The sequence below is a fragment of the Carettochelys insculpta genome, chromosome 1 (genome assembly GCF_033958435.1).
Source record: "Carettochelys insculpta isolate YL-2023 chromosome 1, ASM3395843v1, whole genome shotgun sequence".
Lineage (NCBI taxonomy): Eukaryota > Metazoa > Chordata > Testudines > Carettochelyidae > Carettochelys > Carettochelys insculpta.
Genome location: NC_134137.1, coordinates 245259506 through 245275960, shown reverse-complemented (window position 1 = coordinate 245275960; position 16455 = coordinate 245259506). Strand labels below are relative to the sequence as shown.

Here is a 16455-nt window from a genome sequence, read left to right as displayed (position 1 = left end):
ATTAGCGTGGTAAGCACCAGGTCCAAGTTCCACGAAGGTGGAATCGGTTTCCGAGGGGGGTATAGGTTTACCAACCCTTTGAGGAACCTGGTAACCATAGGGTGGGCGAACACCGTGTGCCCTTCATCCTCATGTCTGAATGCCGAGATGGCGGCAAGGTGGACCTTCAACGAGGATAGCGAGAGTCCTCCTCTCTTGAGGTCCAGTAAATACTCTAGTATTGTAGGTATAGGCACCAAAAGGGGGGCCAGCTGTTTGGTAGAACACCAAGCCGTGAAGCAAGTCCATTTTTGCTTGTAGGTCTTCCTGGTGGAAGTCCTGCTACTTTCTAGGACTTGCTGTACTTCCACTGTGCATGTGCTCTCTAGGGAGCTGAGCCATGGATTAACCATGCTTGCAGTCACAGGCTTTGGGGGTGCGGGTGCTCTATGGACCCCTGGGCTTGCGTGAGCAGATCCGGCGCCACCGGAAGAGGCATCGGTGGACGGTCCGACATGCGCAGGAGTAGGGGGAACCATTGTTGTCGATCCCACGTTGGGACTATCAGGATCATCCGGGCCCTTTCCCTCCTGGCTTTCTGCAAGACTTTGTGGATCAGCACTGTGGGAGGAAACGCATAAAGCAGGGGGCCCCTCCACGGGATCGCGAACACGTCCCCCAGGGACCCCCATCCCAGTCCTGCCCTGGAGCAGAATCGTGAGCACTTCTTGTTGTGCTGAGTGGCAAACAGGTCTATTTGGGGAAAACCCCATGCGTGGAAAATCGGCCGTAGCAGATCGGGACGGATCTGCCACTCGTGTGAGAGTGCAAAACGCCTGCTCAGCTGGTCTGCCTTCACGTTGTGCGCACCCGGCAAGTATGAGGCTTTCAAGATTATATTGTTGGCGATGCACCAGTTCCATAAGCGGATTGCTTCCGCGCATAAGGCACGGGATCGAGCTCCTCCTTGCCTGTTTATATAAAACATGGTGGAGGTATTGTCTGTACTGATCCCGACGACTTTGCCTTGTATGCGGTCTCGAAAGTGTCTGCAGGCGTTGAACACTGCTCTGAGCTCCAGTATATTTATGTGTAGTGACTGTTCCGTGGGTGACCACAGTCCTTGAGTCACCTCTTCGCCCATGTGCGCTCCCCACCCTATGAGGGAGGCATCTGTAGTGAGAAAAACCGATATTTGCGGCTGGTGGAAGGGTACCCCTGTTAGCAGGTTCCTGGGGTTTACCCACCATTGTAGGGATTTGCGCACTCCGGCTGTGGGCGACACCACCCTGTGAACGGTGTGTACTGCCGGTTTGTATACACTCGCCAGCCAGTGCTGCATGCTGCGCATGTGTAACCTGGCGTTCTGTACTACGAACGTCGCCGCTGCCATGTGGCCCAGCAGCTGCAAGCACGTCAAGACCGGCACCGTAGGGCTGAAGGTGATGACCTGCACGAGGGAACCGATGGCCCGAAAGCGAGTCTCTGGTAGGTATACTCTCGCTGTAACCGAGTTTATACGAGCCCCTATGAACTCTATGTCCTGTGTGGGGTCTATTTTTGATTTCGCCAGATTGATAACCAGGCCGAGTGAAGAGAACGTGTTTGCTGTGACGCGTATCATGCGCAGAACCTCCCCCTTCGAGGCCCCTTTGAGCAGGCAGTCGTCCAGATACGGGAAAATAAATACCCCCCGTCTGTGAAGGTAGGCTGACACCACTGCCAAGGTCTTGGTGAAGACTCTGGGGGTCGAGGAGAGGCCAAACGGTAGGACCTTGTATTGGAAGTGTTCGTTGCCTACCATGAACCGGAGGAATCGCCGGTGAGCCGGATGGATAGTTATGTGGAAGTACGCGTCTTGTAAATCGAGGGCTGCGAACCAGTCTCCATCGTCCAGTGCTGTAAGGATGGAGGTGATTGTGGTCATCCGAAAACGTTGCTTGCGCAGGTACCTGTTGAGGCCGCGAAGGTCTAAGATGGGCCTCCAGCCTCCTGTCTTTTTCTCCGTGAGGAAGTACCTGGAGTAGAACCCTTTCCCTTGCAGTTGCTCCGGCACTCTTTCCACCGCCCCTATGAGCATGAGATGGTCCACCTCCTGCCTGAGCCTTGCTACATGGGAGGCCTCCTGGAGGTGGGGCTTGGGTGGAGGTCGTGACGGTGGGAGCGACTGGAAGGGGATGGCGTACCCCGTGGCTATGATCTCCAGCACCCATTTGTCTGTGGTGATCCTTTGCCACTGGTCGTAGAATGGTCGGAGGCGATGGTGGAATAGTTGCTTCGGATGACCTTGTGCGATGGTAGTGATGGCGCAGCCCTGGATCTGTATGTCAAAACTTGTGGCCTTTGGCCCCGCCCCGAGGACGCACGGCTCTGTTGTGAACGTCGCCTGGGAGTTCTGTACTGCTGGTGCTGTTGATGTCGCCCTTGCTCGTAACCCCTGTGGTACTGGGGGCGCTGTTGCTGGTACTGGTACCGTCTTTGTTGAGGGTAGTACCTTTTCTTTGTGTATGGAGGGGTGTAAATCCCCAGGGTCCTGAGTGTGGCTCTTGAGTCTTTACTTGAATGAAGGACCGAGTCGGTTGATTCAGCGAACAGCTTCTGCGAGTCGAACGGAAGGTCAACTATCTTCGCCTGCAGATCCCTCAGTATACCCGAGGTCTGGAGCCAAGACTCCCTTTGCATCACCACTGCCGTTGCTGTGGAACGTGCTGCTGGGTCCGCAACGTCCAGGGTGATCTGAACGCCCGTCCTCGAGGCCGTGTAGCCTTCTTGCACTATGGCCTTGAGCACCGGCTTTTTGTCGTCTGGAAGCAAGTCCATGAGGCAGGTTAACCTGGAATAGTTGTCGAAATTATGGTTCGCTAAGTGCGCTGCGTAATTTGCCATGCGCAGCGTTAAAGTGGAGGAGGAGTAGACCTTTCTGCCGAACAGCTCTAGCTTCTTGGCATCTTTGTCTGTTCCCCCTGTCTTGAATTGAGATGTCTTTGATCTTTGTTGCGACGACTCCACCACCAAGGAATTTGGCTGTGGGTGGCTGAACAGGAACTCCATGCCCTTCGCCGGCACGAAGTATTTGTTGTCCGCTCTCTTTTGGACAGGCGGAATAGTCGCAGGGGTCTGCCATATCGTAGTGGCGGACTCTAAGATCGCTTCATCAAGCGGTATTGCTACTCTGGAGGAGGCTGGAGGTCTCAAATTTTTGAGGAGCTTATGGTGTTTCTCTTGCACCTCTGCTGTCTGGATGCCTTGCGTGAAGGCCACCCTCTTAAACAGCTCTTGAAACTGTTTGAGATCGTCCGGAGGATGGACGTCCCCCGGGGCCGTAGCCTCGTCCAGGGAGGAGAGCGAGGAACCGCTGGGATACATCTCTCTGGACCCTTCCGGTTCCTGCTGGTGATGGTACACCCTCTCGCTAGAGGTTTGGGAGGGAAAGTCTCGAGGTTCCATAGCCAGTCCCCCCTGAGATGCTTGAGTCTCTGTCCCCGGTCGCGATTGCCCTCGGGGGTACGGGATCGTCTGTGGGGATCTTTCCCTAGTAGATTGCCGATGGTGTCTATGCCCCGCGTGGTAGGGGCGACCATGGCAGTATAGGCACTGTTCTTGGGAGGGTGACCTAGACCACTCCCTTGGTGCATACCCTCTGCGTCTGGGGGAGGGAGATCGTCGAGACACTGGAGAGAGCGATTTTGCATAATAGTCCAGCGGTTCAAACCCCAGGAAGGGTGAAGGTGGTTCCAGCCAGGGTGAGGCTGGTTGCAAAAATGGAGAAGGGGGTCCAGGTAGGCTAGGGGGGACCCCTGCCTTCTGGTTGGAGTCTGCAGCATAAGCGGAGGGCTGTGAGAGAGCAGCTCCACAGCCCTGTCCGGAGAGGGGCTGCGATGCCTCCTCTTGTGTGCAGCCTTCCCCCTCCCTGGAGGAGGTAACTCCGCCCCCTGACGCACGGGGGATGCCGGCCCCGTCCGCACCGTGCTAGGCACGCTCGAAGGCGGTGCCGCACGTGCGGTGTCCCTCGGTGCCTGCAGGCTGTGTGCCTGCGCGCTCTGCACCGCCGGTTCCCCGGGGGTCGGTGCCGCTGCCTGCGGTGCCGCCGGTACCGGCGCTTGTTTAGCCACCGCCCTGCCTGCGGTGCGGGGCGACTGGCTGATTATCGGAGGCTGAGCCGCTTCCACGTGGCTCTCCGTGCCGCCGCCGATCACCTGTTGCTGCGGCTGGGGGCTGCTCGCTCCTCCCGTCCCGCTCGCTGTTGCTGCCGGCAGGGATCGGGCTGGGGAGGCTTTCCTCCATTTTTGCGCTGATGGGGTGAGGGAGGCAGCTTTCCTTTTATGGGCCCCGGAGGGTCCCTCCTGCGCGGCCGCTCCAGCACGTCTGGCTGGAGGGTCTTGTCAAAAAGCAGCATTTTAAGCCGCATCTCCCTGTCTCTCCTTGCTCTGGCTGTTAGTTTAGCACAGAAGGAGCATTTCTGTGCAACGTGGGACTCCCCAAGGCACCTTATGCATAGACTGTGCCTATCGGACGCTGGCATCGCCTCTCGGCAGGACTCACATTTTTTAAATCCTGAAGACGACGACGTTGTTGGTGAGTCTTTCAGGTGTTAAACGGGTACTTAGCACCTTCTCTGTGCTGTTTTCCCCCTCCGATGGCCTGCCGCAGCAGGAGGGCTGATGGCCCTATGCTCCTGGCCTCCGGCGCTTGTTACTGGGACTGGTGAAGCTGTCCCGCTTGTAGTTTGCTTTTGTTTTTTGTTTTTTTTGTAAAAATAACAACCGGCTAACTTGCAGTAGCCTAAGTACTTGAAAGAAACTTTAAAAGAAACAGTTAAGTCGTTGAATACGCTACTTGGCCTTAGCCTAGTTGGATTCCGTCTGCAGGCGACGGCGGTTGAGAGGAACTGGCGGGGACCAGATCGCGCACATGGCCAGGAGCGCGCAAGGGAGCGGCGCGCGCCGGCGCATGTGCGGTCCGGCAGAAACTGCTTGGAAGATCCGATCTGCGGCGCCGGGCAAGCCCGACACCTATTGTGGAACTATTGTGGAGCACCCACGGGGACACTCAAAGAAGAACGTAGGCATCCCCCCTTGCCCTACTCAATATTGCGGAGGGCACAGCAGGTGCCTGCCCCCTGCAGGATGTTGTGCACCCCAACCCTGAGGTATGCAAGGAGGCACCACCACCGCCCCTTCAGGTGCTCAAAGGTTTGCTCAACCACATGCCGACTCTGACTGAGGAGGGTGTTGAAGGCCTCCCAGCTGAGGTTAAGGTAGCCAGTATAGGGGCACATGAGCCAGGGCAGTATGGGGTATGCCACAGATATGAGCATGCAGAATGGCATGGTGATGGGTCTAACTAGCAACTCCTGCTGAGGGATGAAGGTGCCAGGCTCCATATCCCAGCACAGGCCAGAATTGAGGAAGACCCTGGTGTCAGTGGGTTCGGCCTGCCCAGCCCATGTAGATGTCCATGAACCAGTCTTTGTGATCCACCAGGGCCTGGAGGACTACTGAGTGGTAGCCCTTTCGGTTAATATAGTGGCCAGCACTGTGTGGCAGGGTGCAGATGGGGATGTGTCCCATCCATGGTGCCGAAGAAGTTCAGGAACCCCAGCAATGGCATCCAGGTCCCCGACACGGACAACCCGATGAAGGAGCATCACGTTTATGGTGCAGACAACCTGCATGGGATGGAGTCCATGCACTCTTGTGATGGTGCGATGGGGTGTTCCTGGCCAGCATCCCCCTCTGAGCTCCCTCCCGGCCAGCAGCCCCCGAAGGTCCCCAAGCCTCTCTCCTGGCCAGCAGCCCCCAAGGGTCCCTGGGCCCAGGGGCCCATTCCTGCTCCCTGTGGCAAGAGTATGCCCCGGGGCCCAGTTTACCTCCATGAGATCTGCCCTGATAGTGGCCTTGCCCACCCCAAACTGGAGCCCCACTGAGTGGTAGGAATCTGGGATGGCCAGTTTCCAGATGGCTATCGTAACTCACTTCTCAAGTGGGAGTGCAGACCACATTGTGGTGTCCTGGTGCCTCAGTGCACGGGCCAGCCAATGGCACAGCTCCTGGAAGGCATCCCGGCTCATGCAGAAGTTCTGCAGCCATGTAGCATCATCCCTTTACCCCAGCACCAGCCACTCCTACCAGTCTGAACTGCTGAGGTAGCTCCACAGGCACCAGGGGTGGGGTGCAGGCTGGGGAGGGTCCACATCCCCAGGGGAGCCATTCTGTCTCCCAAGCAGGAGGGAGGCAGCCACGGGGACCATGCAGATGAGGTGGGCAATGAAGTCCACGATGCCTGTGTCCAGGGCCAGCAGCAGGGTTTCATCTGCCATGGTGCTGCTGTGCTGGGATCTGCATAGCTGTTGGCAGCTCGGCAGGCCTCAGCTTGTGCGGGAGAGGAGGGGAGCATGCAACCCTGTCCACAGCGTCTCCAGCTTCATTCTTTCGAAAGAGCGCTTGTAGTAGTGTAGATGCTCCTGTTGGAAAGAACGAAGGAGATTCTTGAAAGATGGGGTCAGACCTGCAATCTGCTTTGGTGTGTGGTCGTATGCTTTCGAAAGCTGGGATTTTGACACCTGGCTTTCGATCTTGGCCCTTTGATGGTGGGCTCCCATGTAGACACAGCCATTAAGCATGTTAATCTGAAATGTGACTTTTGCTATTTAGAAACAGACTGACACTTTCCTTGCATAAGAACTCTGGTTCTTCAATATGGTATTCAGAGTGGTTCCTACAGAAGATTTGCATGTGCAGCAAGGATTCAAGATTCTTGTCCTTAGAAACACTGGCTGGGGCTGTACATGGCTCTGAGCCTGCTCATGCTCATGAATGAGGACTTAAAGACAGGGCTGCAACCCTTAAATCCCTCACAGTTCAGAACCTATACCACTCAGGGCTCAGAAAAGCAAGAGAGAAGGTCCAGTCTTGGGATACACACTGACTAGAAACACCACGATTACCTCACAGAGCATAACTTCTTCAATTATGTGTCAGTGGAGATTCCTTTACAGGTGACTGGAAAGTAGCATCCAATACAGATGGTGGCTATGAGGAGTGTCAATTATGTTAGTCTAACAAAGTTTGTTAACCAAATTTGGCGTTTGCCCTGGCCATCATGTCAAGCACATGTGACTGCCCCACATATCTCAGAGAGCAGCACATTTCTCAGGTACGTCAATGAGGTCATCTGTGCTCTGGTGGTGCAATGTGAGAAGTGCAGGTTCATCAGCCACCCAAAAACAAGTGGAAAGACATGCGCGATTCACTTCTAAAGTCTCGGAGAAGATATTATATGCACCCAACGTAGCAGGAAGAGACAGGGAGCCAATCGGAAAGGCTTAATCCTGTCAAGACAGTAAACTAGGATTCTCAAATATCCAGTGTGTATAATTACCTTTTTTCTCCACTGAAAAGTGAGGCTTTGGAACGAAGACCAGTAAGGTGACCAACAGATTTAAAAGTAAGTCTCAGCCTACATTGGGAATGGACTTGGGGTATGGCCTCCTCACCTTGTCCTGGTGAATTACTGTGTATAGTGGATGCTTTGATGTCTGTGCTGGTGAAATAGCAACTAAAAATACCATCTTGATAGAAACGTGATAATATATAACAAACACTCTGATGGGAGTTAGAAGAGGTTCCATGAACTGCAGAAGGATTCATGTCCCACATGGAAGCTGGATCTCTATGCGAGGTCTAGCATGAAGAAAGACTCTGACAAATTATAATACTATTGAGCATGAGATGATGCAATGAGACTGAAGTGGTGTATCGTGCATCAATATCGGTGGCTAGACAGACTCATAGTGAAAAACAGCCTTGTCTGTTTTAGAAGCAGTATGAGGCATAGGATCTTCACAACCAAAGCTCTGACTTAAACGCTCATTGTTTTGACTTGCCCATATAGAAAAACTTCTTCCACTTTACTGAGTATGCCCTTCTAGTAGAAGCTCTCTTATATGCTATAAAAATGTATTGCATTTATGTAGAGCATTCTGTCAGTGATGCTCAGCCAGCAGGCAAACAGATCTATGGTTGGGTCTCCCACCATCAGATTATTAGCATCTAGGACACATCTCTGAAGCAACTGCCCATGTCTGATTATGCTCAAGTGTGAAAAGTTGTTACTGGCTTCTGAATGATGCAGGGCCACTGGGTTTCCAGAAATCTATGATTCCCAGGAAGCATGGGGATAATCAAGTCTCTCTCTATTCATATTGTGCACTGCTGTCATACTGTCAGGATCTGCACTACTGAATTCTGTAAAACAAACAGTAATACAATGCAGGCAAAACATGCAAACTCCAGTTGGCCAGGGAAAAACATTCCTTCCATTTAATGGTTGAGATGGGTATCCCTGCTGAATTCTGACATTTATAATGGTCAAGAAGGACTCCTCTTTTCTCACATTTGAGGCAGTCAGCCACCAGAGAAGTACACGCTATATCTGGGGTGGTACTAGGGTTGATGTGCTCAAATGATGGTGGGGGAAGTACACCACTGTAATGGCCACAGAAGAAACCTAGCATGCAGCATCATGTTGTGGCCTGTTAGTCTCAGGCCTGTGTGAACCATCATGCGCAAGTTACCGTTTTAGAAGAATAAAAGGAGATGTGGACATACCCAGGAATCTGCAAACTTCAGTGTACCAAACTCTGTCAACATCTGTACAGACAACAAATGCCTCTGTATCCCAATCAATGACAAAATTGCGTATCTGTGGCCAAATAGGTCTCAATGGCATAATGTTGTGTAAAACTGTGAGTGGACACACAGGACGAACATTTTTAAGAAATGGCGTGGACGCAGTCACTGCTCTGGTAGAGTAGCCCGTTCAGTTGTTGGAAGCTCTTTGGTGGAAATGTTGTATGCTAATCCAATGCATCCTGATATTCACTTGAATAGTCTTTACTTGAATATGGATGTGTTCCTTTCTGCAGAGGACTCAAAGAGCCTATCTGTTGGTGTTCTTTGTAGGTAAAAGGCCACCATCCTGCGTACGTCCAGAGTGTGAATGAGTGCCTCTCTGCGGTCTGAATGAGACTTGGGAAAAAACACAAAAATAGGTACATCGCAATGGAAGGAGATACTTTTGGGAGGAATTTAGAGTGTGAGCAAAGGACGATCTTGTCTTTATGAATATAAGCACTCCTTCACTTAAGTTAGATTTGAGCTAATCTCTTCTTGTATCTGGCAAGTGATCAATAAAATCCATCATCTGTGAGAAGATGGTGTGAACGTATTTTGTTAACAGGGCCATTCAATTAGCTATCCTGAGTTGAAGGGTGGCAGATGAATAAGCCTCTCTCGAAAAAAGGGTGAGCTTTTTTCCCACTCTGTGTCATATGGGCTGGTATGCACAGCATGCTGTGTCCCACTGTGACTGACAGTGTTTATTACAAACAAATCTCAAGCAGGGTGTAAGAATAACACTGCTCATTGAGGTACAACATAGTATTTCTTGTCTGATCTTCTACAGGTAAGAGATACGGTGGCTGGCGTCTGCCAGGGTCCATTATGGCTGGATCCACTGGTAGTGCTAGTTTAGAGGTGGAAATGTCTGATAACTCTACAGAAGTGTTGGAAAAAAAACTTAACAGCTAACAACTAACTTAATATACTATTTAACTGTAACAACTATGAAAACCACTACTTACAACTATGACCAGAGGAAAAACAGTAAGTGAGTACGGGCAACTGCAGGTTCCAACTGAAGCCAATAGTGAAGAGAAGGAACTGAGGGGTCGGTGAGCTGTGCATACACGGTAGCCACTGCATTCTGTGCATGCCAGCTGCCCGACATGCACAGCCCACTGAGAGCACTGCTACTGTAATTCTCTGACTGCAGGCACACTGGCACTGTAATACCTAGTTGGAGTACCCAGGGATCTTTGCATGGATAAAATGAAAACAGCATTCCATTCTCTGTGATTACAGTTTAAGCTTTATTACCCTGCATGCCTGAAGAATGGGGGGTGCTAGATAATCAAATTTGTGGTTATTGGAGCAAGGCTGCTGGCTCTGCTGCAGGGGCCCTGCTGACACCACCAGGCAGGCACCCAGTCCCTTAGCCGCTGGTCCCAGCTGGCCCACCTCAGTCCCAGCTGGGCAGCCAGCCTGCCCCAGCCCTGTGGCCTCTGGCCCAGCTCCACTGGCTCTGGCTAGGCAAATGGCCTGCCCCAGCCATGCAGTCCTGATCCCACTCTTTTGGCTCTGGCAAGGCGGCCGCTGGCCGAGAGAATGCCAGTTAATAGAGTGTGCTGATTATCTGAATGCTGGATAATGTAGCTTTTACTGTATAAAAGCCGTACAACAAGTAAACAGGCATTTTTCCTTTGATCACCAAAACTGTGGGGGTGGGCAGCACAGATGCTGTGGACAATACCATAGTCCATGGGCTACTATAATCCTCTTCCAAATTCCCTCAGCATAAAAGAGAAGATTCTATACCTCTCACACGATCTCCCATTTACTCAAAACCCATGTAATCAGGTTTTACGGAAAAGGATTTCATTATAAAAGAGGAATATATGCTTTAACTCTTCAAAGAAATTTTATTTTCATAACTTATTTTCCCTATCTCTAGAAATATTTTAATGATATTTTGATTTACTTTAATGTAACGATGTAGAAAACAAAGGTATATCTCGCATCAGTCTAACTATGGAACTGGTTTATGTGGTACAAATTTCTTAGTAATATGGATTTTTTAACAAACTGCAACATCACTCTCCTTTTCAGTGGTTCACATACGTAGACAATTTATCAGTCTAAAGAGATAATAAAATTATGCTAATTGCATATGAATGTGGAATTTTTATTACTGCATATCTCAATATGAGTTTAAAAATAATTTTAAGAAAAGCCAACAAAGAAAATATCCAAGTTTATGGGCAACTTTGAAAACAATTTCATACAAAAATATCAGAGCATTTTGTATGCTCAGTTATGGTGAAGTTAGTTTGAGCTGATTATATTTATTATTTGTAAAGCGTTTCTACGATGAAAAGCATTATATAAATGCTCACTATTAGTTTAGCTGTCACTACTAAAACTTCCTTAATTGCTTCCTACATGAGCTATTAAGAGTTTCAACTGCATGTCTATCTATTGCCACTAATGCATATATACTGCATGCTCATATAATTAGACATTACTGTAATAATATGTCCAAGCAAACAGAGTTAAGATTGCTCTTAATATTTTCTGACTTATTGCAGTTCACGCATCATGTTATTTTAACATATTTGTTTCAAAGCTGAAATATATACAGCTGAATATTCTGTACATTTATAAATAAGTATCTGGTTCACTTAAAATTTTAATCCTTTATCATTTCCCCACTTTCCTGCAACAGACGTTACCTTCTTTAGCCTGACAGTCTCAGCCTCCTCTTTACCAATAGTCTCCTTCAACGTGCTGATCTTGTTCACCAACTTCTGTAGTTGGCCACGACTGTATTCAAGTTGAATGCTCAATCGGGTCTTCTGGTTTTCAAACTCCAGTCTGTAACAACATGTAACAACATTATTTTTGGCCAACACTCAAGAAATTACTTTAACACTGATTTCACACCATGCATAAAAAAAGATTGCAAAGCAATATACAGAATATAAAATGCAAACAGCACACCAAATTTAACATGGTGATTTAGACATATGATGCCCATCAGAGAGATAAATAGGGACTCCACAAATGAAGCATCTTGCAGATACGCTGAAAGTAGTAGGAATAATAACCTCACACTGCTCAAGTACATTGATGATAAACACATTTATTAATCAACTATAGTCCCATAAGAGACAGAAATAACACAAAAGCTTACCGCTTCTTGCTTCTCAGTACAAACTATGAACTCATGGCAAACAAAGCTTCTCTTTTTATTCTATTTATTCTATTGTCAGCTTTTCATTTACCCTGCTTTGAAAGCCCAATTCTCTAAGATCTGAAACAAAGATTGCAAATGAAGAATGCCCACTTTTCTGAAGTTTAAAATCCTATTATGCTATGAATACATACAAATATTTGAATTTCAGTCACATCCACAGAAAGCATTTTGTCCTCAGAAACAAGAAGTCCTGTGGCACCTTACAAACTAACATATATTTGGGAATGTGAGCATACGCTTTTGTGGGCAAAACTGGCTTCATCAGATGCATGAGATGTCTCATGCATCTGACGAAGCGGGTCTTTGCCCACAAACATTTATGCTCCAAAAGATTTGTTAGTCTATAAGGTGCCACGGGACTTCTTGTTTTTGAAGATACAGACTAACACGGCTACCTCTCTGATACTTATCCTCAGAAAGTTTCTGGATGACAACACGTCAGACTGTCCAACTCAATAAATAATCTGGGTGCAGAAAAGGGATTAGATTCTGGTTGGGGTTGTCAACTTTCTATTTGTAGAAAACCAAACACCTTTTCCCTACGGTCCCACCCCTTCCCCAAAGCCCTAATCTCAATCATTCCATCTCTTCTCCCTCAGTCTCTTCCCCCTCCCCCCACCCACACACTTATTTTCACTGGCTTAGGGCAAAGTGTTGGGCTATGTCTACACGACAGTGACCTTTGGAAAGATGATCTTCCAGAAGAAATCTGGAAGATCTTCTTTTGAAAGAACGCATCTACACACAAAAAGCAGATGGATCTTTTGTTCTGCCTTTTTGAAAGAGAGTGGCCATGCAGCCCTGGCTGCTCTTTCGAAAGAATGGGCCAAGAAACGTCACAGATGAGATCACATAGCTGACAAGCCCTTCTGGGGCTCGCGGCCAGCCACACGGTGAGGGCTGCCGGGCTGCCCAGAGTACAGCAGACCCCGTGCACGTAGCAAGGCCACCGTGGAGACCCCCATGGATCCCCAGCAGCTCTCAGATGGTGAAATCCTCGAGGCCATGGTCTGCCTGCTGGCTATGGTGCTCCTCACCGCCCTCCATTGTTTCCGGGGGACCACACATCTAGCTGCCTTACTGCAGGCTACCCCATGGTGCAAGGTCTGTGCCCTCTCTCCCAGGCCATTACAGTGGCTATGGAGCTATCCCACCAGTGCCAAGTGGTGGGACCAACGCATCATGGGGAGTGGGATTATGACCACTGACTCCAGAACTTCCACATAACCAAGCAGATGTTTCTTGAGCTATGTCATTGGCTCACCCCTGCCCCTCCTCCAGCATCAGGACACACATATGTAGCCCACACTTCCCTGGGAGAAAAGGATTGATATCGCAGTCTGGTCAGTCGGGCACAAGTTTGGGACGGGCAAGGTGACCACTGGGACCATCCTCATGAAGGTAAGCCATGCCATGCTCAGGTCACACACCTTCCACAAGGAGGGGTGTTTGGGGGGTTGAGGGGGAGGGTGCCTGAAATGGATGGGGGGCTGTGTAGGGGACAGGGGATGGGGAGCACCCTACCATGCACTCCTGAGTGCATTCTCCCTCCACCCCAGGAAGGTTGTTAGGGTGATTAACACCATCCTCCTGTGGTGGGTTGTCTGCATCAAGGACCTTGATGCCTCCATCGTGGGATTCTCCGAGCTGGGGTTCCCCAAGTGTTTCAGCATGTTGGACAGGACCCACTTTGCCATCCAGGCCCTGGACCACAGAGCAGGCTGTTTCACTAACAGGAAGGCATAACACTCTGTGGAGGCCCAGGCCCTCATTGTCAAGGGACACTTTATGGACATGTGTGTTGGCTGGTTGGGCTGAGCCCACGATACCTGCGTTTTAGGAACTCTAGGCTCAGGCACAGAATGGAGAAGGGAACCTACATCCCCCACCTACCCGAGCTCTGGGGCAGGGACTTGACCATACCCCCCTGCATTGTGGCTGATGCAGTCTACCCCCCGCACTTGTGGCTTATGCAGCCCTACACTGGATATAGGAAGCCAAGCCAGGACCTTTTAACGCTTGCCTAAACCAGGCCTGCAACCCTGTCAAGTGGTGTTCGGGCACCTGAAGGGTTTAGGTGCCTCCTGATGTGGCTGGAGGTTGGCCTCCAGAATGCGCCCGCTGTCACGGATGCACGTTGCACTCTCCACAATATGGAACAGGCACAAGATCTTCATGTTGGAGTGGGCTGCTGAGGCCAGCCCCGACCCTGACCAGCTGGCTGATGCCCTCTGTCACCAGGCACACCAGGGCAGGGTGTGCGTCAGGGCAGCCCCTCAGGGAGGTCTTTGCTCTGGGGCCCCAATGACCCTCCCCCAGGCTCCACCCAAACATGACTCCTCCTGCACACCCACCCCTCACCGCTTCCCCACCAATCACAAGGGACACAGGAGTGGTGAACAATAAACTCTTTAAATATTGAACATTTTTTACAATGGAAAAATATATACGGAACTATGTACAGGGGGAACCACGCATATTGTGAGGTCCTGGGTTGGTTGTGCAAAGGTCTGACTCCTGCAGAGGTTGGGGGCCATCAGCTGCGCCAGCCATGGAAGCCCCTACTGCCCTGGGTCCAGGGTCCCCATTGGGGTTGGGATAGGGCCAGGATTATGGGGAAGACAGCGGTGTGGGCAGGGTGCAGCAGCCTCGGCAGGAGAGAATGGGGAGCAGGGGGCCTGTTTTGGTGAAGGCCGCACTGGCCATGATCCAGTGGCCAAGTTCCAGGCGGGAGGCTGGGTGGGAACAGGGCAGCAAGGGCAGGGCTTGTGGGAGGGGCTGTCAACAGAGCATGAGGCTGGGGGCAGGCGGGTGATCATGACCTGGGTGAGGGTGCAAAGGATGACTGTCACCACCCCCAGGCCTCCCACTCCATCACCAGCCACCCCCACAGAATGGCGTCTTGCTCCCATCAAGCAGCTGTGTGGGTGTCAGCATCCTCTTCGCAAGAGCGACAGCATAGACCCCCTTATGTGGACCTGCATAGGCACCGAAGGTGGGGATGCCCCAGATCCCTCAGGGGTTGGTGCGGGGCTCCCCTGCCCATGTATGGGGTTTGCCCAGCCCTCAGATAGTGGATCTGTGGAGACAGAAGAAGATTGAGAGAGAGAGAGAGGCAGAGAGCAAGACGACCCATCAGTCCCATGGCCCAGCTACGAGGACCATGCCCCATCACCCTTGGTGGCCAGCCCCAACCCCCTATCTGATGGCCTACGGGGATCCCAAGCACTGAGGGGCCAAGTGCTGGGTGCAGTTTTCCCCAACCATTTCCTCCCCAGGCACGCAGTTTCTAGTGCTATCCATGGGAGTGCAGGCTGAGTGCCACCTGTGACCCTCTCTGGGGCCTAGGGGACATGGCCGTGCGGGGTGTGTCCAGACTGGCTGGCCTGCTGCCAGCCATGGCAGAGTTGGGCATCCCCTTCCCATAAGCTGGAGTGTCCTAAACGCCTGGTATCTACCTGAGGGTCCCTCGAGGAACCTGGGGGAAGCCCAGGTGGAGGCTGCCTGCCTCGAGGAGCTGGGTAGAATGGTAATGACAAGCATCCCATCACTGGAGCTGTCATCATCATGGGTGGGCTACAACTCCTGCTCCAGCTCTTGGTGGTGGTCACACCTGATGGTCCGGGCTCAGGCTCCAATTCAGGCCCTGCAATGTTGAGCACCACCACCATGGGGCTGCCTCCTTCATCCCAAGGAGGTGGTCCAGCTCCTTGTCGTGGGGGGGGGGCACTGGTGGGCACTGCCCCCCAGTGGCCAGCGACATCTCTGGCCTTGCAATATGGCTGCCTCAGTTCCTTCAATGTTGACTGGATGCGGTCAAGGGCACGGTGCCCCCGGGCAATAGGGCCAGTGGAAGCAGCTGAATGCCACAGCATTCCAGCATTGGCCGGCCATCTGGAGCATGACCTCCTCATCCCCCCACAATCTGAGGAGGTCCCGCAGCTCAGAGTAACCAGGATGTGGCCCTTTCTTTGGTGACCTGGCTGGGCTCCTCTGAGCCCTTTGCTGCCTTGGTGGAGGGCTTCTAGGGCACATGGGGCTCCTAGCTGTGGGCCATGGGGCATTTGGGTGTCTCAGAGGACGTGCTGCTGCAGGCTCATGTCCCTGTTACTGTTAGCATGCTCTCAGCTCCCTGGGACTTTAAATGCAGCCGGATGCTGGAAGCATAGAGCTCCAGCAGGCATGACCAGGATGTTGCTGCACTCCAGCTGGCCAGCACCATTGAGGACGGCTCTTTCAAAAGAGGGGCCCGCAGAGCATCTATACTTTTTTTTTCAAAAGCGTCTTTTGAAACAGGGTGCTCTTCCTGAAATGGGAGAGGAAGAGTACTTTAGAAAGAGGCACCACATTCATTCAAAATTAATTTTGAAAAAACACGTTTAGCGTTTAGACGTTCTGCTGGAAATTTCAAACAAGCCTCTTATTTCGAAAAAAACTTACAGATACAGACCTGGAGTGCAGGGGGTGGGAGGGGTCTGGCTGGGGATGGGAATGGTGGGGTTTTGGGTGCTACAGGGGGAGGCTTGCTGGGGAAGGAGGTGAGCATGGGAGGGAATATGGGCTCTGGACAGTGATCACCTCAGGTAGCTCCCAAGAAGCAGC

General features: G+C 51.3%; 1 protein-coding gene across 2 annotated transcripts in view; it reads right to left on the bottom strand.

Moving 5' to 3' along the window:
* SMC1B (structural maintenance of chromosomes 1B) overlaps positions 1-16455 on the bottom strand; it is a 110866-nt gene that overhangs the window by 44679 nt on the left and 49732 nt on the right. For both annotated transcript variants that reach the window (XM_074983694.1, XM_074983695.1), the window contains exon 16: positions 11330-11471. In XM_074983694.1, the coding sequence (XP_074839795.1) occupies positions 11330-11471 (142 nt within the window). The remainder of the gene's footprint in view (positions 1-11329; positions 11472-16455) is intronic.